At 44.5% G+C, this 21,933-nt stretch overlaps 1 protein-coding gene across 1 annotated transcript in view; it reads right to left on the bottom strand.

Annotated features, from left to right (window-relative positions):
* The window catches only part of RHBDL2 (rhomboid like 2), a 39,970-nt gene extending 26,082 nt beyond the window's left edge, over nucleotides 1-13,888 (bottom strand). The window contains 5 exon segments of the mRNA XM_063105736.1: nucleotides 3,560-3,865; nucleotides 3,867-3,928; nucleotides 10,221-10,306; nucleotides 10,308-10,327; nucleotides 13,829-13,888. Coding sequence (XP_062961806.1) covers nucleotides 3,560-3,865; nucleotides 3,867-3,928; nucleotides 10,221-10,306; nucleotides 10,308-10,327; nucleotides 13,829-13,888 — 534 coding nt within the window.
* Between the last annotated feature and the right edge of the window lie 8,045 nt (nucleotides 13,889-21,933).

Below are 21,933 nucleotides of genomic sequence, written 5' to 3' on the forward strand. Positions count from 1 at the left end.
GCAGAGTGGAGCAGTGTTGGTTCTTTGTGCACAGGAGTCTCTTGGCTTCAGAGCCACCCAGCAGTGCTTGCTTCTCTCTGCCCGCTTAGGGATGGTCCGTGCACCCAGTGTTCAGGAAACACACATCCAAGTGTCGTGCCATGGGAAGGCCTGGCCTCACACTCCTCCACTCATGGGACTTCTGCTGGCCCAGGTTTCTTACTCTCAGGCAGCCTGAGACCAGTCTGAGCAGAGAGACGGGAGTCTGTCTAAGAAGGATGCAAGTTTTGTGACCACAGGGGTCCTTTGATTTGGAGTGGATAGGATAGACCCTTGAAGAGGCAGTAGATTAAAGGATGGAATCTCTGTAGAACAGGCCAGGAGAGGAGGAGAGGGGAGCAATCTCCAGTTCACCTTTCCTGAGAACTAACCTAATGGTCCCTGCCCCTGATCTTGGCTGCTCAGGCTCATGGTCCCTTCCTGGGCTTGGAATTGGACACTTGTTGCATGCCCAGGTGGATAGCCAGTATCTCATTAGGCCACTGGGTCAGGCCTAGAGGCTTGCACAGCAGTTGGGAAGCAGGAGGGGTTGAGCCAGGTCGGTTTGTATATGACTTCCCTGGCTGCCCTTGGGCACGTTCCTTGATTAGCAACCTTGCGCTAGCACCCAAGGGTACTAGGGGGAAGTAGCCTCCTGTAGGGAAATATTTTCCTCTGCCCTGGAGTCTCCTGTGTGCCTGTCACAGATCCCAGTGTCTAGGGTGTGGGCTGGCTCAGGCGAGGCCAGGTAGAGTCTGGGGCACAGGACTACTTCTGAGAAGGACTAGCAGGACTTGCCCTTTCCACTTTTCTCAGAGTGGAGTGGGGAAAACATTCTTGGTTTCAGACAAAACAAGGAATAGACAGGCTGGGAAAGGCATGATTGCAATGCATCTGGAGTTCATAGTTCACTTTATCCTTTTGTCTCTGGGCCTTCTGCTGCCCTCCTGTGCCAGGGGACTGTATTACAGATCAGCTTGTTTGCTGCTCTTAGGGGTAGTGAGTGCCTACCCCATCCTGCCTCAGGAACAGGGTGAGTGGATAAATAGAGACTTAGGCTTTTTTTTTTTTCCCCTTTAAAATGCTCCCCCCAACTCCTCCCTTTCTTTCTTACTGCCCTACCTTTACTGTTAGTAGTTTTAAAATGACCGCATATTATGTACTTTGCTATAAATAAAGACTGAACAAAAAAGATCCCCCCTAAAATAAGATAAAATAATTCCAAAATGAAAATTCATTTAAAAAAATATTTTTAATTAAAAAATTGATCTTTCCATGAGAGGCAGATTTCTTAGCACGTATCCTGATGGAGTTTGGATGTGTTGTCCCCTCCAAAACTCATGTGGAAATTTGATCTCCAATGTGGCCCTGTTGGAAACTGATTGAGTCATGGGGGCAGATCCCTCATGAATGGATTAATGCTCTCCCTGGGAAAGGGGGGATTAATGAGTGAGTTCTTGCTCTATCAGTTCCCGTGAGAGTTCGTTGCTTAAAAAGACCGTGGCATCTTCTCTCCTCTCTTGCTTCCTCTCTCTTGCTTCCTGTCGCCATGTGATCTGCTTGTACCCACCGGCTCCCTGCCACTTTCTGCCATGAGTAGAAGCAGCCTGAGGCCCGTGCCAGATGCAGCTGTCCCAGAATCGTAAGCCAAGTAAACCTCTCTTCTTTATAAATTACCCAGTCTCAGGTAATTCTGTTATAGCAACACAAAATGGACTAAAACATAACCCGATGACCCTTCCATAGAAAACTGCCCTCTCCACTACAGCATGCACTGTATAGGCAGGCAGTCATGTTTTGTACCATGTGACCATGTCCCATTCTTCTCCAATCCTCCCCTTCTCCCCCCCACCCTTCCCCACACACAGCTGCTTGGAGCATGGGCAACCCAGAAAATCCACAGGATGGAACGATAACATGAGGGAGAAGCAGAATGAATCCAGATGACTTCCAGTTGCAGATAGTTTCACAACAAAACCCTTTGAGAAAATTTAGAACTATGTCCCTTCAACCAAAACAGCCTCAACAAAAGCATCTCTCCAGAATGCTTACACATTAGCCTTATCTTTATCTGAGCCATAAGAGGCTTGGTCCTTGAGATGGTTGATTTAATGAGTCCACTTGGTTAGGCTTTGGTGCCTAAGTATTTGCTCAAGTATTATTCTAGCATGGTCTTATAACACCAAGGTCAAGAGTTCAGTATCTTGTACCAGCCAGCTACCAAAAAAAAACAAAAACAAAAAAAACCAAAATATTATTCTAGATGTTTCTGTGAGAGTATTTTTAGATGAGAGTAACATTTAAAGAGTGGGCCAGTTACCTCAGTTGGTTAGAGCGCAGTTTTGTAACACCAAGGTCAAGGATTTGGATCCCCTTACCAGCCAGCCACCCCCCCCCCAAAAAAAAAGGGTAGTAAGGAAAAGAGTCAACTGAACTTAAAATATTTAAATCAGCAGATTTTATATAAAGCAGATTGCCCCCCATAACATGGGTAAACCTCATCCAATCACTTGAAGGCCTTAATATAAAAAAGGCTGCCCTGCCCTAGGCAAAGGGAATTCTGCCAGTAGAACAACTTTGGACTCCAACTGCAACTTTTCCCTGTGTCTCCAGCCTGCCAGATCCCCCTGCAAATTCTAGACTCACCAAGCCTCCATAGTCATTTGAGCCAATTTCTTTAAAAAAATCTCTATCTCTCTCTGTCGATAGACACACATGCGCGCGCGTGCGCGCACACACACACACACACACACACACACACCCCTACCTTGCTCACTCTTTCTCTGAAGCATCCTAATACATTCCCTGATAAGGAAATTGATATATCAATGGGAATTAAGAGGATTACAGTAGGGACATCCTAATGCTCCTGAAGTCACACCCCACAGGTACCCATGTTTTGTCAATTCCTTTATGAGACATCACAGGGTGGAAGAAAAAGCCAGGTGTCATGGGGTTCAGAAGCAGCCTGCTCTTGGCCCAGTCACTAAGATGTGACCTTGGCAAGTCATCCTGCCTCTCTGAGCCTTGTACTCTTTTCTGGAAAACAAAAGGGCTGACTAGATCAGAGTCCGAAAACACACTACATGCTGCCCAAAGCTGACATCATTAGAGGATTCCATTTTTTTTCCTTCTGAAATTTGAAGGTAGCCTATAACTCCTCTAAGCATATGGCCCCGTACAGACCTCACCAACCAATCTAAATTGGTTCTTGAGATAAACCCAATTTGCAACCCCAAGATTGTTTTGTTTCTGAAGACTCCACCAGCTAATGAAACAAAGCCACTGAACTTGCAGTCACTGCTGGGCAGGGGATTTGTCTGGCAAATGAAAGTCAGCCCTCACCAATGGGGAGCATAGAAAAAGCCTGGAAAAGCAGCCGTGGAGAGGGATGGGGTGCAGGTTCTGTGTGTGCTGTCCCTGTCCCTGCCGGGCTCTCCTCTTCTATGTTCCAGTCTCTCATGTAGATCTAGATCTAACCCCAGTTTGTTCGCAGCTCCCCAGTAGAACTGACACTAGTGCCACCCTCACCACCACTTACCTCTGCCAGGCTGATGGAAATGATGAACACGGGGGGCGGGAGGCAGTTAGCTCTCTCCAAGTATGTTCTTCGGACCTTTTCAGGAAGCATCCATTTGGAGACAACCCTGTGGACCTTTCTACTCTTGGGGGGATCTTTACCTTCCCCATCCTCTCTCATTTTCAGCTCTTCCTCCAGCTCTTCTTTCCTTTCTCTCTCCATATTCAGATTCACATTCTCCATCTCCAAATCATGAGCAGCAGCCATCGTGGGTCCTCCCTCCACCTGAGAGGGACATGAATGCCAGGCAAAAACAAGTGATGCTACAGTCTTCAGGCTGTGGCTCTTTCCTGGGCTACCTGGCACGACCGTTGATTTCTAAGCCCTTTCCTGTGTGTTAATAGAAGGCAGCTGAAAATGATCAAAATGGTCTAAACCTCCTAAACGGCCTGAAATAAAGTTTTCACTGTAATTGTTTTAAAAAGCATGAGCCATAGAGCCAAATGACTGGGATTAAAACATAGCTGTACCACATATCAGCTGTTGGGTAACCTCAGGTAAGTCACTTAAATTCTGAGACTCAACTTAGATATATATTTTTAATTATGGTAAAATACACATAACACAAAATTTATCATTTTAACTATTTAAAGTGTATAATTCAGTGGCATTGAGAATATTTACAATGTGGTGCAACCATCACTACTACTTAGTTCCAAAACTTTTTCATCACCCCAAAGAAAAACCCCAGACCCATTAAGCAGTCACTCCGCATTCATCCCCTCACCCCAGCCCTGGCAACCACTGATCTGCTTTCTGTCTCTCTCGATCTACCTATTCTGGATATTTCATATAAATGGAATCATACAATGTGTCTTTTTGTGTCTGGCTTCTTCCACTTTGCATAATGTTTTCAAAGTTAACCTGTAGCATGGGTCAGAATTTCCTTCCATTTTATGGCTAGATAATATTGCATTGTCTAGTTATACCACATTGTTAATCCATTTATCTGTTGATGGATGTTTGGGTTATTTCCACCTTTTGACTATTGTGAATGAGCTGCTATGAACATTCCTGTACAGGTTTTTGTTTAAACAGCTGTTTTCAAGTCTTTGGTGTATATATCCATGAGTGGAATTGCTGGGTCATATGATAATTCTATGCTTAACTTATTGGGAAACCCTCAGATTTCATTTTAAAGTAGGGATAATGACAGCACTTACCTCATAGCATTTCTTGGAAGATTATTTGAGATAACACATGTAAAACACTATCTGGCACACAGTAAACACTTCATAATTATCAGTTATTATTGGCTAGGGATGGATGGGTGGTATGTAGATGGATGGATGGAAGGGATGGAGCTGGGGCTTATTTTCACATGCAAGTTATTGGGAATTAGATCAAATCCAATTTATTTTCAAATGAATCTCATTAGGCAAGTTTCCGCACTACAACAGGTTATATTCACTAAATTTAGTGAGAAAGAGAATTTTCTCTTCCCAAGCAACTTTTCTGAAAGTAAAAGTTTCTTCCCTCCCTGCATCTTCCACCCTTCTACCCACCCATCCCCCAGGGTCAGACATTAAGTCCATAGACATACCTATTTTATTAATTTTCCCTGAATATTGATGGTCATTTCTAGTTTTTGCCAATAATTGGCAAAACTGCAGTGTGGATTTAAGATCAGCAGCCTATAACTGCAAATATTAAGCCCTTAAAAGTAAGTTCAAGGGCTGGCCAGTTAGCTCAGTTGGTTAGAACACAGTGTTATAGCACCAAGGTCAAGAGTTCAGATCCCTATACCAGCCAACCACAAAAATAAATAAATAATAGAAGAAAAATAAAAGCAAGTTAATGAGGATAATTAACATTGTATGAATAAACCCTATTGTAAATTTACACACCACATATAGTCATTTTATGAGCAAATAAAATTTCACATTGTTAACAATACAATTTTACATTTATAAAAGGAGATGGAAAAATAAAAATTACATTTCACCCTAAATGTTCTCTTTTGTCCAGATTTCAAAATTTCCAAAAATTTAACAACTTCAAGCCCACTGTATTAGGTATGTTCGTGCCTAAACACATTTCCTGTGCTGCAAAGATACCTTCCCCATTCGGTTTAGCCAAGACCCATCATGTCTCTTTCTTCCTTGGCTTGCACAGTAAAGGGATTGGACATGTAGTTCTGGCTACTCTAGCCTCTAGCAATAGATGAGCACATTGGTAGTGATTTGCAGTATTTTGTTTTCACCTTCCTTCTCAGTCAATCACTACCACACTCCGACTTCTATCCCTGTCTGTTTGCCCTGTTCCCCGAGGACAGGGGCCTCTCCCCATTTCATCTGATCTCCAACACCTGGATGCTTACAGGTGTTCCGTACTGTCCCTGACACACCCTGTCCCTCCCACTCCTGTTTATCTTCTACCCAACACCTGAATTTCTGAGCTCAGTTAACCACCCTGGAAATAGTACCAATCAGACTGGCAAACAGTGAAAAAGACTGATCATATCTCATACTGATGAGGCTGTGTGGAAATGGATACAGTATATGAGGTATACATTGATGCAGCATTTTGGGAGGCAATTGGGCAGCATCTATAAAATATAGAAAGTATATATCTTTCAACAGAACCATCCTACTTCTAGAAATCTATCCTAAAATGTATTTGAGCAAGTACACAAAGCCATTTAACAAGTGCAGAACTATTTATAGTAGCGAAAAATTAGAAACAACCTAAAGGTACTTCAGTGAGGTTGTTACATTTTCTGATAGTTCTAATTATTAGGTAGTTTTCCTTACATTGCACTGAAATCTGTTCACCAGCCCTTCTGCTCCTGGGTGCAAGGTTTCCTTCTGTAGGGCCTCACAAAAGGAGTCTAATCTAAGGTCATGCTGTCAGTAATTTTGTCCTTGATTGGGTGTGGCTACACATGAACTCCATGAGCTCCATAGGTCAAAGTTGGGATATGTCATCTGGAAGCACACTTCAGATTACAAGAATTTTAGAAGGCCTCAAAACAAAATAAGTGGCATGTTTACAACACATTATACTCTTACAGAGATATAAAAGTATCCACAGCTATCCAATTATTTACTTGGTCACTCCTGAGCACAGTGTCAGTCACTGAGTGGATATTTCCTGCACTGACTCTGCTTTCTTACTCACTAAGCAAAGATCATGCAGGTTTTTTGAGCTTTCTTTAATGTTGGCTTGATGTAATGCCTCACCTCCTACCTTTCATCTGCAGCAAGTCGCTGCCAACTCTTTGTTGAAATGCCACACACATGCGGATCAAAATTGGGTGGCCCTGCTGTGAAATGTTCTCATCCAACTGGTAAGGAACAACTGGGGCAGATGGTTAGAATGCTTCTAGCCTTCTGGTTAAAAATGGAAATGTTCCTCCAGCACACCAAAAACCAGCACTGTTCCCTTCATGGTTGGCAAGTATTCTTAAGAAAAGGAAACATGGAAAGAACTTTCCTATCCCTGACCTTGCCTGGTATTAGCATTGTTTGTATTATGAATCACAAAGCCGGTGTGTTGACTAAAGATCTGAAAGGACAAGACTGTGTTCCTATACCCACAATAGTAGTCTACCTTTAAAAAAAACTGTAGGAAAGACTTCCAGAGAGATTTATATATGAGACCCTTGAGGGATTTTCCCAAACACCTTTCAGATGCCCTGATTCACTATGCACTACATAACGTCTCCCAAAATTATGTTGTAAACTATAGCCAGAACATTTTAAGTGATTCCACTTCAGTACTTAAATAATTCTGTTAATTTAAGAAGTAAAGTTATTTGTAAAATTCGTTGTTTGAGGAAGACTAACCATACTCAGTACTTTGCACCTGATGTCCCAAAGAAGGAAAGAAAAAGAAAACTTGGTTAGTTAGCTGTGTCTCTTTTCATCTTTTAGTGAAGTGTAATCTCCCTTGAACAGCGGTTTCTACAATGGCTGACATAACACTAAGACGACTTTCCAAAGCACTTTTTCTTGTATCTGTGTGACACACACGGTGGGTCTCTTGATCTCAGAGATCCTAGATACCACTGAACTTGACATTCCACACCAATTTATTCAAAACTTCTATTTTTGGGGGGGAGGTCACTTTCTCAGGCCTCTTCACTTCTTCATTTCTATCACTAGCATTATCAAGTGATTTATTTCGAATCTTTCCTACTCCCCAAACAAGAAACAAAGAATTTAATGACTGCATGCAAGTTACATAAATGCCACAACTAGCAGAGAATAACAGTCACGTGAGATGTCCATGTAGAGCATTAGGCCTGGTTCACTAACTGGTAAGTGGTTGGCTCAGGCAAAGGCAATCATTCCACTCACACTCATTCACAATGGGCCTTTGAGGATAGCTAATAAAGTACCAGAACTGTAAGTGTTGAATCTGCAAATGTCAAGGACTTCTAGTGTATTCTTTTGATAACACTTTGTAATGGTCATCTGTCAGTTTTCTTGGGGAATTCCCCATCTCATCTTGGTGGGTAGCAGGGACCACCTCCCACTATAGAAGCAAAAAATGCCCAATACTCACATTTCCAGGCCCCTAGGCAGCTGGGGCTCAGGTTCAGTGATCTATGCCTGACCAATCAGCTGCTTCAGATTTTTGCTTAGGATTTTTGAGGCTGGAGCTGGGGATGGGGAAAATCCATTGTAGTGGTTGCAGTGGTGACAGTAGTGTCCAGTGTCCAAACATCCTGGCATCGAGCCTCCAATGCCAGCTGTAACTGTGACGAAGGCCTCATCGCCAAGCATGCAGCAACGGGGATGAGGGCACCCTCACCTACCTGGCTCTGTATTGGGATTTTAGTGTAGTTCTAGGTGCCTGGTCTCTCCTTGTTTCTGCAGCCTTCCAGTGACTCTGTAACCTACCCAATGTGTTCTTGATAAAATTCATTTCCTCATTTAATCAGCCAGAATCAGCTTCTGTCCGTTGCAACCAGGAACCTGATACACCTGAATAGCCGAGAAATTCCCCTAAACTCTATCTGGAGTCTTCCTGTTGCATGTTAAACTTGTTTCTTGTTCTGTGTTTGGGAGACACAGTGTAAGGAACACAGAATCAGGAGCTCTGTTTTCTGGTCGAGATTCTGCCACTTCTGGCTGTGTGACCTAGGGCAAGTCCCTTCCCAGCTCTGAGCCACAGCTCTCTCACCTGCACGGTGAACAGTCTGCACGGGACCGGACCGGTAGTCCCTCAACCTGGCTCTGCCTCAGAATCCCGAGACATTTGTTTTCAAACAGATTCCCAGGCCCACTCCTGAAGAGACTAATTGAATAGATTTGTCACATCTGTAACAAGTATAAGGGGTCTTCAAAAAGTTCATGGAAGGATTCGTTGTATGTTTTAATTCTAGTTTTCCACGATCTTTTTGAAGTACCCTCTTATATCAGATGAAGCGGAGGCAGTGGCACGTTTGAGAACCACAAACTACGGTCCCCTCCAGCTCACATCCTTGTGAACCTCTCATGGAGAACAGAGACCATTTCACTGCTCTAGTCTGTGCTCAGAACTATTCCGCACACAAAAAGCGTTCCAAAAATACTTGTATCTGAGTAAAGGGTATATGAAAACTCTCTGCATTACCTTTGCGACTTTTCTGTAAATCTAAAATTATTCCAATATAAAAAGTTTATTTAAAGAAGTACTAGTGGAGAGGAGTACAGGGGGAGGAAGGGGAAGTTCCGTCCACACAACCTTGACTAAGTGTTCGTATCACTTTCTGTTGAAAAGTGCCTCCTACCAACCTTTTCCTCTCACCCCCCCAATACGATTCTACAAGAGAGTACTTCAAAAATTTCGTGGAAAATAGAATTAAAAGATACTACAAATCTTTTCATGAACTTTTCAAAGTACCCTCTCACCCTCATTGGGTTGTCAGAGGAGACCTGTGGAACCACCATGTTGCAATGGCCACCCAAAAAAGGGCTCGTCACCAGCCTTCGAAGAGCATGTTCTTGAGGTTGGCACTGTGAAGACCTGAGTTCCGCTCCCAGCATCCACATTTACTTTCCCTGGGCCTCACTTTCCTCAGCTGTAAAACAGAGCTCACCTCTATCCTGAGGATCTTACAGGACTGTTGTGAGAATCAGATGACATAATGAGAGCCACCGTGATGGGACACAGTGGTGTGTGCCAGCTTCCACACAAAACTTCACGAGCACGCTCTCCATCAATTTTCACAACCACCTTGTAAGTCGGGGTAATAATATTCCCATTTTATGGATAAGGAGACTCAGACTCCCAGAGTAACTTGCTCAGGGTCCACAGCTGGTGAGGGGAGAGCTGGGAGAAGAGCCCGGGGCCCCTGGTTCCAAAGCCCCTGTGTGTCCCGCCACCCTGTGATTTCTAAGCACCAGTGTTACACAAGTGTGTGCCTTCATTTTGGCTATTTTCATCCCATCCTTCCCTCCACCCTCATCTCCCTCCTCTTCCTCCAGCTGCCCAGACAGACCCAGACTAGACCCATTTGGTATTCTCAAATGGAAGCTGTAGAAGAACTGGCAGATCACCACTGCCAGGGGAGGACGGGGCTAGGAATCCTCAGTGCCCCTGTTGCCACCACAGGGAGTCAGACGGAGACAAGTGTCCAGGACAGGAAAAGGATTTGCCTCTCTGAGGACACGAAGGACTAAGTCAGGCTCACTTTCCCTTCTTCGCCTCACCCAGCACAGCACTGGCAAGGCCAGTACCCTTAGGACAACTCCTCTTTGGTAGAAGACCTTTTTGGTTTAGCTTGTGCTGCTGTCCTAGCTGTATTCAAACAAGTAGATTTTAAATGTCTGAATTGTTTTTTTAAACAGCTGGCCCCACCCATTCATCAGTACCAGCTGGGCCCCTGCCGGGGCTGAGTCCAACCTTGATGTGGCTGGAGAGCCCAGGACGCTGGGCAGCCGGCTATGCTGGGTGCACCCAATTGCCGCCCAGCTGGGCCTGGTGGGGAGGCTTTGGGTGGTGTTGCTAGGCAACCTGGGTAATTGGAGAGGCCTTGGATTGGGCTTCTGGGCCACAGAGATTAACAGCCTCCTTCATCACACTGCAAACCATCATTATGCTCAGTTCCAGAGGCCTGCAGCAATCTCTCTGTGGTCAGAGCCTGAAAGGATGCTTTTTTAGCTACAGAAATTAAGAACTGGCTTTCAATATTATGGGTTTGTGGCTGTGGTTGTTTTCTTTTCACTCCATCTCTGAAGATACACTTGGAATAAATAGGCAAAACATTTAAAAACAAAAAATGCCTGTCTCCAAATCCCTGTCTCCAAAAGTTTTCCTTTTTCCTGTAGCAAAGCACACTTGCCCTCAATAGTGAGGGCAACTAAGGTAGGGGCACTCTGCTTGCTGGGGTCTCTCCATAGCCCACTACATGTTAAAAGCTTCTTGCTTGGAATCCACAGCTGTGGCTGTGGTTCGTGGGGAGGGGACCAGAGCTTTGGTCATGTGCAGGGCCTCTCAGAATAATCTCTTCATGTCCCTCCCATTCAAAGACAATCATAATACTTCACCCTTCCCAGTCTACAGAACCACTTTCATTTATATTGTTTTGGTGGATCATCCCATTGCCCTGTAAAGAAGACATCATTATTATTCCCGTTTTACAGATGAACAACTAAAGGCAAAAAGAGGCACCCGTGATTACATGCCTAGTGACAGCAAAGCCAGGCATAAACCCAGCTACCTGAGACCAGATCTTGGGCCTCTCCACTATATCACACTGCCCCACAGGTATATTTAATATATTACATGTACTTACATACCCTATTATAATATTAATAACAGTAATTATAATACACACTGGTGTGTTAGGAATTTCATCCTGTATCTTCTGCTATCTTCAATACATCATTCTTATTAATTGTGATTGGGCTTTCAAAGCTGCCTTGTGTCTAGTAAGGAATACAGACTAGAAGAATTCCCAAAGACAGACACTATTTAAGTGAGTTAACAGACCTAGCACTCAAGAGCACAGGGCTAAAGGAAAACCCCGATCTCAGTCATTTCCTCCTTAACTCTAGGAGTTGGCTCTGTTACATAGCATTATGATACTATTGCAGTCCCTTAAGTAGGGAGACAAAAACCATTCTTTTCATTAGATATTTGTAGGTATTTTTTTTTTTAAAAATGCTTTCATTGCCTCATCTGCAAAGTTTCTTAAATAGTGGTCCATTGATAGTGACCAATTGTCCCAGTTTGCACAGGACTAGGGGTTTCTTGGGATGTGGGACTTTTGGTGCTAAAATCAGGACAGTCTTGGGCAAACCAAGGATGTTTGGTCACCGTGTCATGGACCACCTGCATTAGAATCATCTGGGGAGGTTAGGTAAAGATGGCTGGTTCTAATCCTAAAGCAGTGGTTCTTATTCCTAGCCTCATATCAGAATCACCTGATGATTCTGTCCGTCTGAGCTCACCGCAGATCACTGGATCAGGGTCTCTAGGGCTAGGACCAGGCCACTAGTATTTTTTAATGTGCAGGCAAGACTAAAATCTTCTGCCCTAGAAATCTGGATTCAGAGGGTCTGGGCATGGGTCTTCCCCAGGAATCTGCATGCATTTTTTAATAGCTCCTCAGAGGATTCTTATGTACACTGTGTTTTGATAACCAATGAATGCTTAGGCAATGTGTGTATTCATTGGACAAGTGTTTCCTGAATGCTTTGTATGTGTTAGCCTCTGGAAATACATAGGGGAAAAAAAAAGAAACCACCTCCTGTTTTCCAGGCCTTCCTTTTCAGTTGGGAATGAAGACCTATAAACTGTTCCTACATAGTATACGTGATTTAGATTAAAAAGTGGGTCAGGGTGGTTATGGCTATTCAGTTTCCAGATGCCTAGTGTGGTAGGCTAAAGATAGAACATATTATTTGCCATTCCTCTCACTGAGCAATGGGGTTTGTTTCTCTTCTTCTTAAATCTGGGGCAGCCCTGTGACTGGTTTTGACCAATACTACATGACAGAAGTGGTGCAGGGTACTTCCCAAGGCTAGGCCTTCAGAAATACACAGTCCCCACTTTCGCTCCTTTTGGAATGCTCCCTTCTTGAAGCCCGACACCATAGAATAAGGTTGACTACCCTGAGGCCACCATGCTGTGAGGAAGCCCAAGCTACCCACATGGAGAGAGAAGTTGTGTAGAAGAGCACCAAGGGCCATACCTACAAAAGAAACCCTGGACCTTCCAGCCTAGCTCACCTACAGTTGAATACAGCCAAATGAATGACCCCAGTTGACACCCCATACAGCAGAACTGCTCAGCAGAACTCTGCCCAAATTTCTGACCCACAGAATCATGACAGATAAAATGGTGGCTGTTTAAAGTCACTAAATTTTGGATTTGTTATACAGCAATAGCTGCCAACACACCTCATCAGAACGAGATGACAATGACATCTCATACCAGCCTGCCTTCCCACTAATATTACTCGTCTTTATACCCCTCCACAGAGTAGACTGCAGATGTCTCATCTGAAATAGCTTCCCAAATTACTCTCCACCTCTGTTTCCATTGCTCCCCCCAAAAAACCTAAAAACAAAACATAAATCAGAGTATATCAGCTCTCTGCATAAAATCCTTCAATGGTTTCCCATTGTCTTTGGGATAAATACAGGATCCTTACTGTAGCTGATAAGGTGCTGCATGACTTAGCTCCTTCCTTCTTTATGGACCTTACTTTCTATCACTCTCCCCCAGCATCTCTGTGCTGTAGCCACAGGGACTTCTTTCTGTTCCTAGAACACACCAAATTCTTCCCTGCCTCATCTGTGCATTTGCTGTTCCTTCTACCTAAGCTCTTTATGCCCCCCTCCCCCTCCCACCCCAAAACTCCAACACGCACACACAGGGCTGGCTCCTCCATAACAAACAGCAGCTCCCTAAGAAGTCTTCCCTGACCACGCCTCCTCCACCACCATATACTCTATCACATTTCCCTGCTTATTTGCTTCCAGCATTTATCACTGTCTAAAAATACATAGTTGATTTAATTGTCTGCCTCTTCTACTAAAATATAAGCTCCAGAAAAGTAGGAAATGTTTATTTTGTATTTCCTCTGTATCTCAGCATCTACAATAGTGTCTAGCACAGAACCGGGATGCAGTAAGTGTTTGCTGAATGAATGAATCATCAAATGAATGAAGAAGGAAGGAAGGAAGAAGTGTGGAGTAATGGAAAGAGCACTGACATTACAGGTGTCAGAAAACCCTGGTTCTTGCTCTAATTCTGCCCCTGCTTACCTGTGCACAAGCCACTTCGCCTCACCTGATGAAGAACCTCATCCCCACCCAGATGCACATGGCTGGTGATGTTGATGTGTGCCATGCACTAGAAGTCTTTACATTTTTTTGTTCATGAATCCCCATAAGAATTTTTGAAGAAGCTATGTCCCCTCTCACAGCTTTTTAAGTTAATAACTGAAATTATTTTTCACAAGTTAAAAATTGGTCCAAGGACCAAATTTTCTGGCAGTCTTTGTTAGAGATGTGCTTTAAACATATTTTCATACAAGCCTTGGAGCTACAGATTTAACTTGTTCAGTTTATGGAAAATGTCTACCAAATAATCCAACTGGCAAAGCCAGTCCTCACTGTCAAACTAATCAGCCAAATCAGACCAATTTTCTGTCCATGGGAAAATCACCTTTATTTTTTAAAAGTTCTATAAATGTGTTCATTTGCATCCCCATGACAACTAGCTCATGTCTCAATTCTAATTTTACAATACATAGAAAAAGAGTTAAAGCACTTAAGTTTAAAATAGAGTAGCATAATGGTTAAGAGGACAAATTCTACAGAAATTTAAAGGTGTCTGAGTTCAAAGCCTGATTTCACCACTTCATAGTTATGTGACTTTGAAGAACTTATTAAATTTTTTGGTGCCTTAGGAACCTCATCTTTCAAAGGAAGAATAGCATCTACTTTATGAATTCGATGTACATATTGAATTAGTTATTATCTGTTAAACCCTTAGAACAATGTCTGGCCCATAATTAGCATTAAAAAATATTTTTAAAAAATATTTTTAAATATAGCAAATATTATGGTCTGTACAGTAAGCCACCACACCCTTCAGTTTATCTTATCTAATCTCTCTTTGCTTGCTCTCTCTGAAGAACAGAGAATTCTCCAGTTTCCCTTTTAGATAACACACCATAGAAAGATTCAGGATGGATGGAGGTGTGACTTTATTTTGTAAAGGCAAAGAAGGGAAACAATGAAAGCAGAGTTGAAAAGGAGAATTTAGAATCCAGACAAGCAGATTATTTTTAGGAAAGAGTGCCTACCTAAGTTGAGGATCTGGAAACAGATTCCTTTAAAGTTATCCATGCCCATCGTACCCCCAGTTCCAGGACCACTGGCATAGTTGACACATCCTCCCTGGGCACATTCAGAGCTAGACATAATTCCTGGCACCCCATCTACAAGTCCATCTCTAGCTCTCTTACATAAGAAAGCACATGAGATTGCAAGTTAGCAAGCAGAATATCCTTGAATTTGCTCCAAATCACACAAATTTAAATTATTCATAAATCTCAGCACTTTTATTAGGAGGAACAGACTAGCTGTGACCCAGTGTACAGCTGAGGATAAAGTACCAGTAGATCAGGACACAGGATGACTCAAGAGGCCCTTCATGAACGAACCATCATGAAGGCCCAAAAAGGAAGGCTCATTTCCTCAGATAGGTGGGGACTCCACCAGGCCTGAAAACGTTGGTGTCACCTCCTAGACCACCATGCATCAGCCACACTTCTGAAATGCAAAGGTGGCATCTCTCCCATTGATAAAACCCTTCATATACACCCTACACTCCAGTCATACTGAGCCCCTGGCTGTTCCCACTCCCACTCTTCATTAGGCCTTTTCATGAATTCCTCCCTCTGCTGGAGCATCTTCCTTCCCCAATTTGTTCTCCTGGGGAAGTCTTAACAACCCTTCAAAACTCTGTCCTTTCTACCTCCCCTGCAATGCCTTATCAAGCACCTACTGAGTGCCTGGCTTTGTGCTAGGCACTGAGGAACTGTGGAGAACAAAGCAAACATGGTTGAATTAAATGACCCTCTTAGTTCCCTCAGCAACCTCTGCTCACATCTAGGGTAACATTGTCTTCTTTGCATTTTAACTGTCTCCTCCACAAGGCTGCGAGCATCCTGAAGGTAGAACTTGTGTTTCATTCATCCTTGAATCCCTGTTACCCAGCCTATGGGATGCATTAATAAATGTTAGTGGGATTCATTTACTCACAGAGGATTCATCAAACGTTTCTATACCAGAGACATATAAGGTGCTGGTTATACAAATGGGAACCAACAGACATGATGGCTGGTGCACTCGCTGACTGAGCGTGGTGCAAGACCACACTGTGCCGAGGGTTGCAATCCCCTTACCGGTCAAAAAAAAAAAAAAATGACATAATACATTTAAAAGCCCTTAGCCTGAGGCCAGGCAGAGTTGGTCTTTGGAATTGGTAGTTCCCATCACTTGCTCAGTGAGAGTGTGCAAATTCAGAAACACAGCAAGAGAGTCTGGACCCTGCCATGGTCCAATGTTTTTCCTCAAACCAGTAACTGGTTCCTGCCCTATTCAACCCCACCCCAACCCTCCGTGGCCTCCCTCTCCCTTCAGCACCTCCCCAATCACTGCCCAGTTCTGTGTTGACAAGTCTGCTAGCCCAAGTGCTTTCCAGGCCAGGGGTTAGGGACGGGTGTGGCAGGAAGGGGGTCTAAGAGCACAGATGTATATTGAGGCCCCACTTTGTGCCTGGCAATGGCTTGGAGCTTGACATGCATTGTCTCGGGTCATCTTTGTAAAAATACCATTTCACAGATGAAGAAACCCACGCTCAGAAAGTTAACAGGAGAGGTGGGATATGAATCCAAATCTCTTTGTGACTCCAAAATAATTTTCCACTATGCTATGCTGCCTGCCAGTTTGTAGATGATCATTAAATGTTTGTGGAATAAATTTCAGTTTTCTTATTCCCAAGGAGAGCAGAAATTGTGCATCCGTCCCTCTCCCCTCCACCCCAGAGAATCCAGGTACCTGCTCAAACAGTGATGAATAAACAAATGAATAATAATAAAGGATGGAAAGACTGAAATTGCTCAGACACCCAGACCAGGAAGGAGGAAACAAATAAGCTTGGGGGAGCCGCCTTGCCTCACAGGAAGGAGCTGGGACTCCTCCCAGCTGTGATCTCTAGCACCCAGGGCAGTACCCAGGGTAGGGGCAGAGGTCACAAAGCAGGAGGGCTAGGAACGGCTCAGTTGGAGGTAGAAAAAATTGGGCTGGGGTGAGGGTGGGGGCTGTTGGGGAGAATGTGATGGAGGGAGGGAAAGCCAGCAACTGAACAGGGCGGGTAAGGCGAATGAAATTACCTGGTCCCCACTATTTCCCTGTGGCAAGCAGTGCCCTGACTCCTGGGCTAACATGCTGCCAACTTTTAAAATGAAAATTGCAGGATCTTAAGTGGCCACTCCGGGAGGTTCCTCCAGAAGGGAGGTTATCAGGGGAGCAGCACCCCACACTACCCGCCTCCTTCCCACATCAGCCCCGGGCCTCGGGCTTCTGTGTCCAGGCATTTCCTGTCACCGCCCCCTTCTCCTGACCCTGGGACTCCCTCCACCCACTCCCAGCTCCCACACCTTACCTCAGGAGGCCAAGACAGGGGCGTCCCAGGCAGCACAGGCTGGTCCCTGCGTTCAAGGCGTCCCGGGCCAAGGTGCTGCCTGCTACCCTGAAGCTCCCACCCCACCAGGCGCTCTCTGTGGCTCCACGAACTCAAATTGTTCAGACAGGTTCCCAACCCGCCCAGCCCAGGAGGAGGGAGCCCGAGGAAATCCCCTCCCAGCCTTGAGGCTGGGCCTGGGCTGGGCCAGCCTGCTCGGCAGGCAGTCTTGCTCTTGGGCTGGCCCTGGATGAATGAGTCGTCCCCTCTGCCTGCTTGGGTCTGAGCCAGGGAGCCTGTGACAGCCTCTCTGCTCTTTCTTCCAGACACTAAACTCCGTTTTTCCTCTAAATCCTACCCTCTTGCATTATGCCTGAGTCCCTGCCTTCCACTGTCAAATCTCTGGGGCAAGGCCTCCACAGGGTGGATTCTATCGCTCTGCATATGTTTGTGCTCTGGTATGAAACCAGGCCTGGTACTGAGCACCAGGGTGGGGTGACTTGATGACCTTCAGCAGAGGTTTAGTCCCCTAGGCTCTGTCCATCAAACTGGTTGTGTGTATCTTGACCCTGTTGAAATAGGTTTGCCAATTTCTGATTATTCATTCCATGCACTTTAAGAATAACTCACCTTGTTAGGCCTTGAAATGAACAGGTGGATTAACGTAGCCCCTGCCCTCCTACTCCACTGGGAGGACAAGAAATGAAATACCACAGTAGACGCTTGCCCACGATTCAGGCTGCAAGGATCAGGGAGGACTCCTCCTGTGTGGGAGGGTTCTGGAAAAGCTCTTGGAGGGCATGACATAGAAGAGGGGTTTTGAAGGATGAATAGAAGTTCTCCAAAATTGTAAGAAGGGAAGGGGAGCACGAGCCAACCAAAGCGGCCATGCAAAGGGACAGAATCTGCAGGAGCTACTTGAAGTTCAGAATTATGAGTGAGCAAGGAGTATCAGACCAAGAAGGGCCTTGTGTGCCTTGCTGAAGGACAAGGACTTTATCCTGTAGGTACTGAGGAGTCACAGAAAGGTTTTAACCAGGGGACACAAACTCACAGGTTGCTTTTTACACTGATCACTGGGGCCTACAATGTAAAGAGGGGTTTGGAAGGGGCAAGACTGGAGGCAAGAAGCCCAGTCGGGCTGCTGCAAAAGTAAAATCCATCAATAATGTGAGCTTTAACCAGGGTACCGGCTGGGAAGCAGAGAGGGAGGGACAGAGTCAAGATACGTTAAGGGAGTAGCACTGATGGGACTTAATGGGAGAGGGAGGAGCCTAGGATGAATTCCAGGTTTCTAAATTGAACAGGTGACTTGGTTGATGTGCACACAAGCAAGATGGAGAAATCAGGAGGAAAAGCAATTTGGGGGGGAAATGAATTCTGTTCTGGCCTTGGTGAGTCTGGGGCATCTGTGGAGATGCCCAGGAAGCAGCTGCTCCAGGGAGAGATATGAGTTATGTATCAGTCAGGTACCAGCAGAAACAAGAAAGCATATTGAGCTAGATTTGAAGGAAATTTAATGAAGGGACTCTTTACAGAGATCTGAGAAGGGTAAAGGAAGCAATTGAGAGATGTTGAATATACAGGGACTAGCAACAGTGGGAAGCCATTATCACCCCTAGGCCTGAAGGGACAAGGGGAAGAAACAGTATCAACTGAGCCCAGCACGAGCTCAGCTGTGCATAAGGGGCTGCAGTTGTGGAGGAAAGTAGCTACTACTGGAGCAAAAAGCAAGAAGGGGAAGAAATACCCCACTACCTCCACTTTCTTCTCCCACCTTCCTGTTTCCTGATACCTCTCATTGGCCAAACTCAACCAGAAGGCAGAGGGCAGTCCATAGGGCACAGAATAACACAGAGAATGGATGGGATCTAGGGCAGCAGCAAACAGCCGGAAGAAAGAGATTTAGGAGTTACACAGAAATGGCAACTGAAGCCATGGGAACGGATGAGGTCACTCCAAGAGAGAAATTCAAGAAAGAAGAAAAGGGGATGTAGGAAAGGACTCTAGGGAATACCAGCAGGGGGCATGTAGAGCGCGGAGCAGGGGAAAGCAGGCGGAGAGGCCAGAACCCAGAGCCAAGCATACTGTCCACCATGGGGACTGAGCAGGGAGGCAAAATTCGAATGACACAAAAGTAGATGACAACTGGAAGGGACTGAGTAGTAGGCTGCAGGGAAAGCTAGAGACACCCTTGGGCACTGGAGATGGGCAGCTGAGGCCTTTTGCAGGAAGCTTAGACTTAAAGATGAGGAAGTAGCACCCCACCTCCATTTTTTAGCTGAAGTAGGTAACAGAGTTACCTGCTAGGAGTTAGAGGGAGAGAGGTTGGGTGGAAGATTGAAGGAAAGTCAGAAAAAAACAGCTGAGAGGAGAGAAAAGTGACCAAAGCAATGTGGAGCCTCGCAGAGCAATGTCAAGGACCTAATCAGAGTGGCCTAGATAAACAAGGAGGCAAGAATGAGGGGCCCTCAAGGGGTGAGAAACTAGGAAAATTAGTTCCTGTCCTGAGCGATGTTAGTAAGATCAATGCAACATGGGCGAAACCCAAAGTGAATGCCACCAACAGCTGTTCAGTCCCAAGACAGGAGACTGAGCTTTCACATAAGATGAAAAATGTCTGCAGAAAGAAGGTACTGCTCAAATGGGCTATCAGCTGCCATGCAAGTGCAAAGAGCATCAGGAGGGAAAAGCTGGCAGTGCTTGGTCACAGAACTGTACAGAGAACGGTGGCGGGGACACGTCAACTCTAGCATCCAGTTACCCCAGCTGTCAGAGATACCATTGACTATTCCAACCCTCCCAACAACCTCCTTTGTTGATTTTATGCTCAGCAAGCTCCTTCCTAATTGTGACTTGGCTTCCTAAGCTGTATAATTTTAGAGAGAAAAGGTTCCTGTGTCTTATTTACCTGTTTGTCCCCTGCACCCAGAACAGGGCTTGGCATCAAATTTGGGTTCAAAAAGGTGTTTGCAAAGCAGATCTGGGGAAGGCTGATATGCCCTTAAACATTTGTAAATTAATAAGTTATCATTTAGGATTTGTACATGTTTCTTTTTCTTAAGTTCTTTTTATTTATTTATTTATTTTATCAATAACAATGTAGTTGATTTTTGTGTCCCTTTAACAATTCCTCTTTCCCCCCTCTCTCTCTCTCCCCCTCCCCCCCATCAACATCATATCTGTTCACTTGTCTTAAGTTCAAGGAATTGTTGTGATTGTTGTGTCTTCTTCCCCGCCCCCCATTTATTTGTTTGTATATTTGTTGATTTATTTATTTTTAGCTCCCACAAATAGGTGAGAACATGCGGTACTTCTTTTTCTGTGCCTGGCTTATTTCACTAATACAACTTTCTCTCAGTCCATCCATGTTGCTGCGAATGGTAGTATTTCATTTTTTTAATAGCAGAGTAGTATTACATTGTATAAATATACCACATTTTCCTTATCCACTCATCTGATGATGGGCATTTAGACTGGTTCCAACTCTTGGCTATTGTAAATAGCGCTGCAATAAACCATCGAAGTACAGTTATCCCTTCGACATGATGACCTCCATTCCTCTGGGTATATACTCAGCAGTGGAATAACTGGGTCATATGGCAGTTCTATGAGTAATTGTTTGAGGAACCTCCATACCATTTTCCATAGAGGCTGCACCATTTTGCAGTCCCACCAACGGTGTAGGAGGGTTCCTTTTTCTCCACAACCTCGCCAGCATTTATCATTCTCAGTCTTTTGGATATTAGCCATCCTAACTGGAGTGAGTGGTATCTCAGTATGGTCTTGATTTGCATTTCCCGAATGCTGAGTGATGTTGAGCATTTTTTCATGTGTCTGTTGGCCATTCATATATCTTCCTTTGAGAAATGCCTATACAGCTCCTTTGCCTGTTTTTTAATTGGGTTGCTTGTTTTTTCGCTGTAAAGTTGTTTGAGTTCCTTGTATATTCTGGATATTAATCCTTTGCCAGATGTATATTTTGCAAATATTTTCTCCCACTCTGTCGGTTGTCATTTCGCTCTATTAATTGTTTCTTTTGCTGTGCAGAAGCTTTTTAGTTTGATATAATCCCATTTGTTTATTTTTCCTTTGGTTGCCTGTGCTTTGGGGTTCGTATTCATGAAGTTTGTACCCAATCCTACCTCCTGGAGGTTTCCCCTATGTTTTCTTTAAGGAGTTTTATTGTTTCAGGATGTATATTTAATTCTTTAATCCATTTTGAGTTGATTTTTACATCAGTTTCTTGCAAATCTCATTAATGTGAATCAGTACCTATGAATCACTCCAGTTCTGAGACAGTGATAAGCTCACATTTCTAAGCTTGCAAAATTCAGACCTTGATCCTGGACTGTGATGAATTCACCAAGATCATGCCTCTTTCGAGCCAGCAAACCAATCTTCTCCTCTGCAGTGCTACCCATCCAACACCATCCCTGCCCATCTAACCAACATTATGAGGCCCAGAGGGCTTTTGTTCACTTAAAATTTCCTTTTGAAATTTCAACAGATGGTTGTGTGGCTTTCTTTTTCCTCCAGCAGCTCAGGCAAAGAACAGAGAAGGAGAGTGGTAGGCTTGATCCAGATTTGGGTGCTACAGAAAGACAAGGTCCTCCTGGTATCCTTCAAGCTCACCTCAAACCCCTTTCTCTGAAAACTGCCCCTGCACACCATCCCTTAGGACTTTAGCTGCAGTATAT

The sequence above is a fragment of the Cynocephalus volans genome, chromosome 8 (assembly GCF_027409185.1).
Source record: "Cynocephalus volans isolate mCynVol1 chromosome 8, mCynVol1.pri, whole genome shotgun sequence".
Classification (NCBI taxonomy): domain Eukaryota; kingdom Metazoa; phylum Chordata; class Mammalia; order Dermoptera; family Cynocephalidae; genus Cynocephalus; species Cynocephalus volans.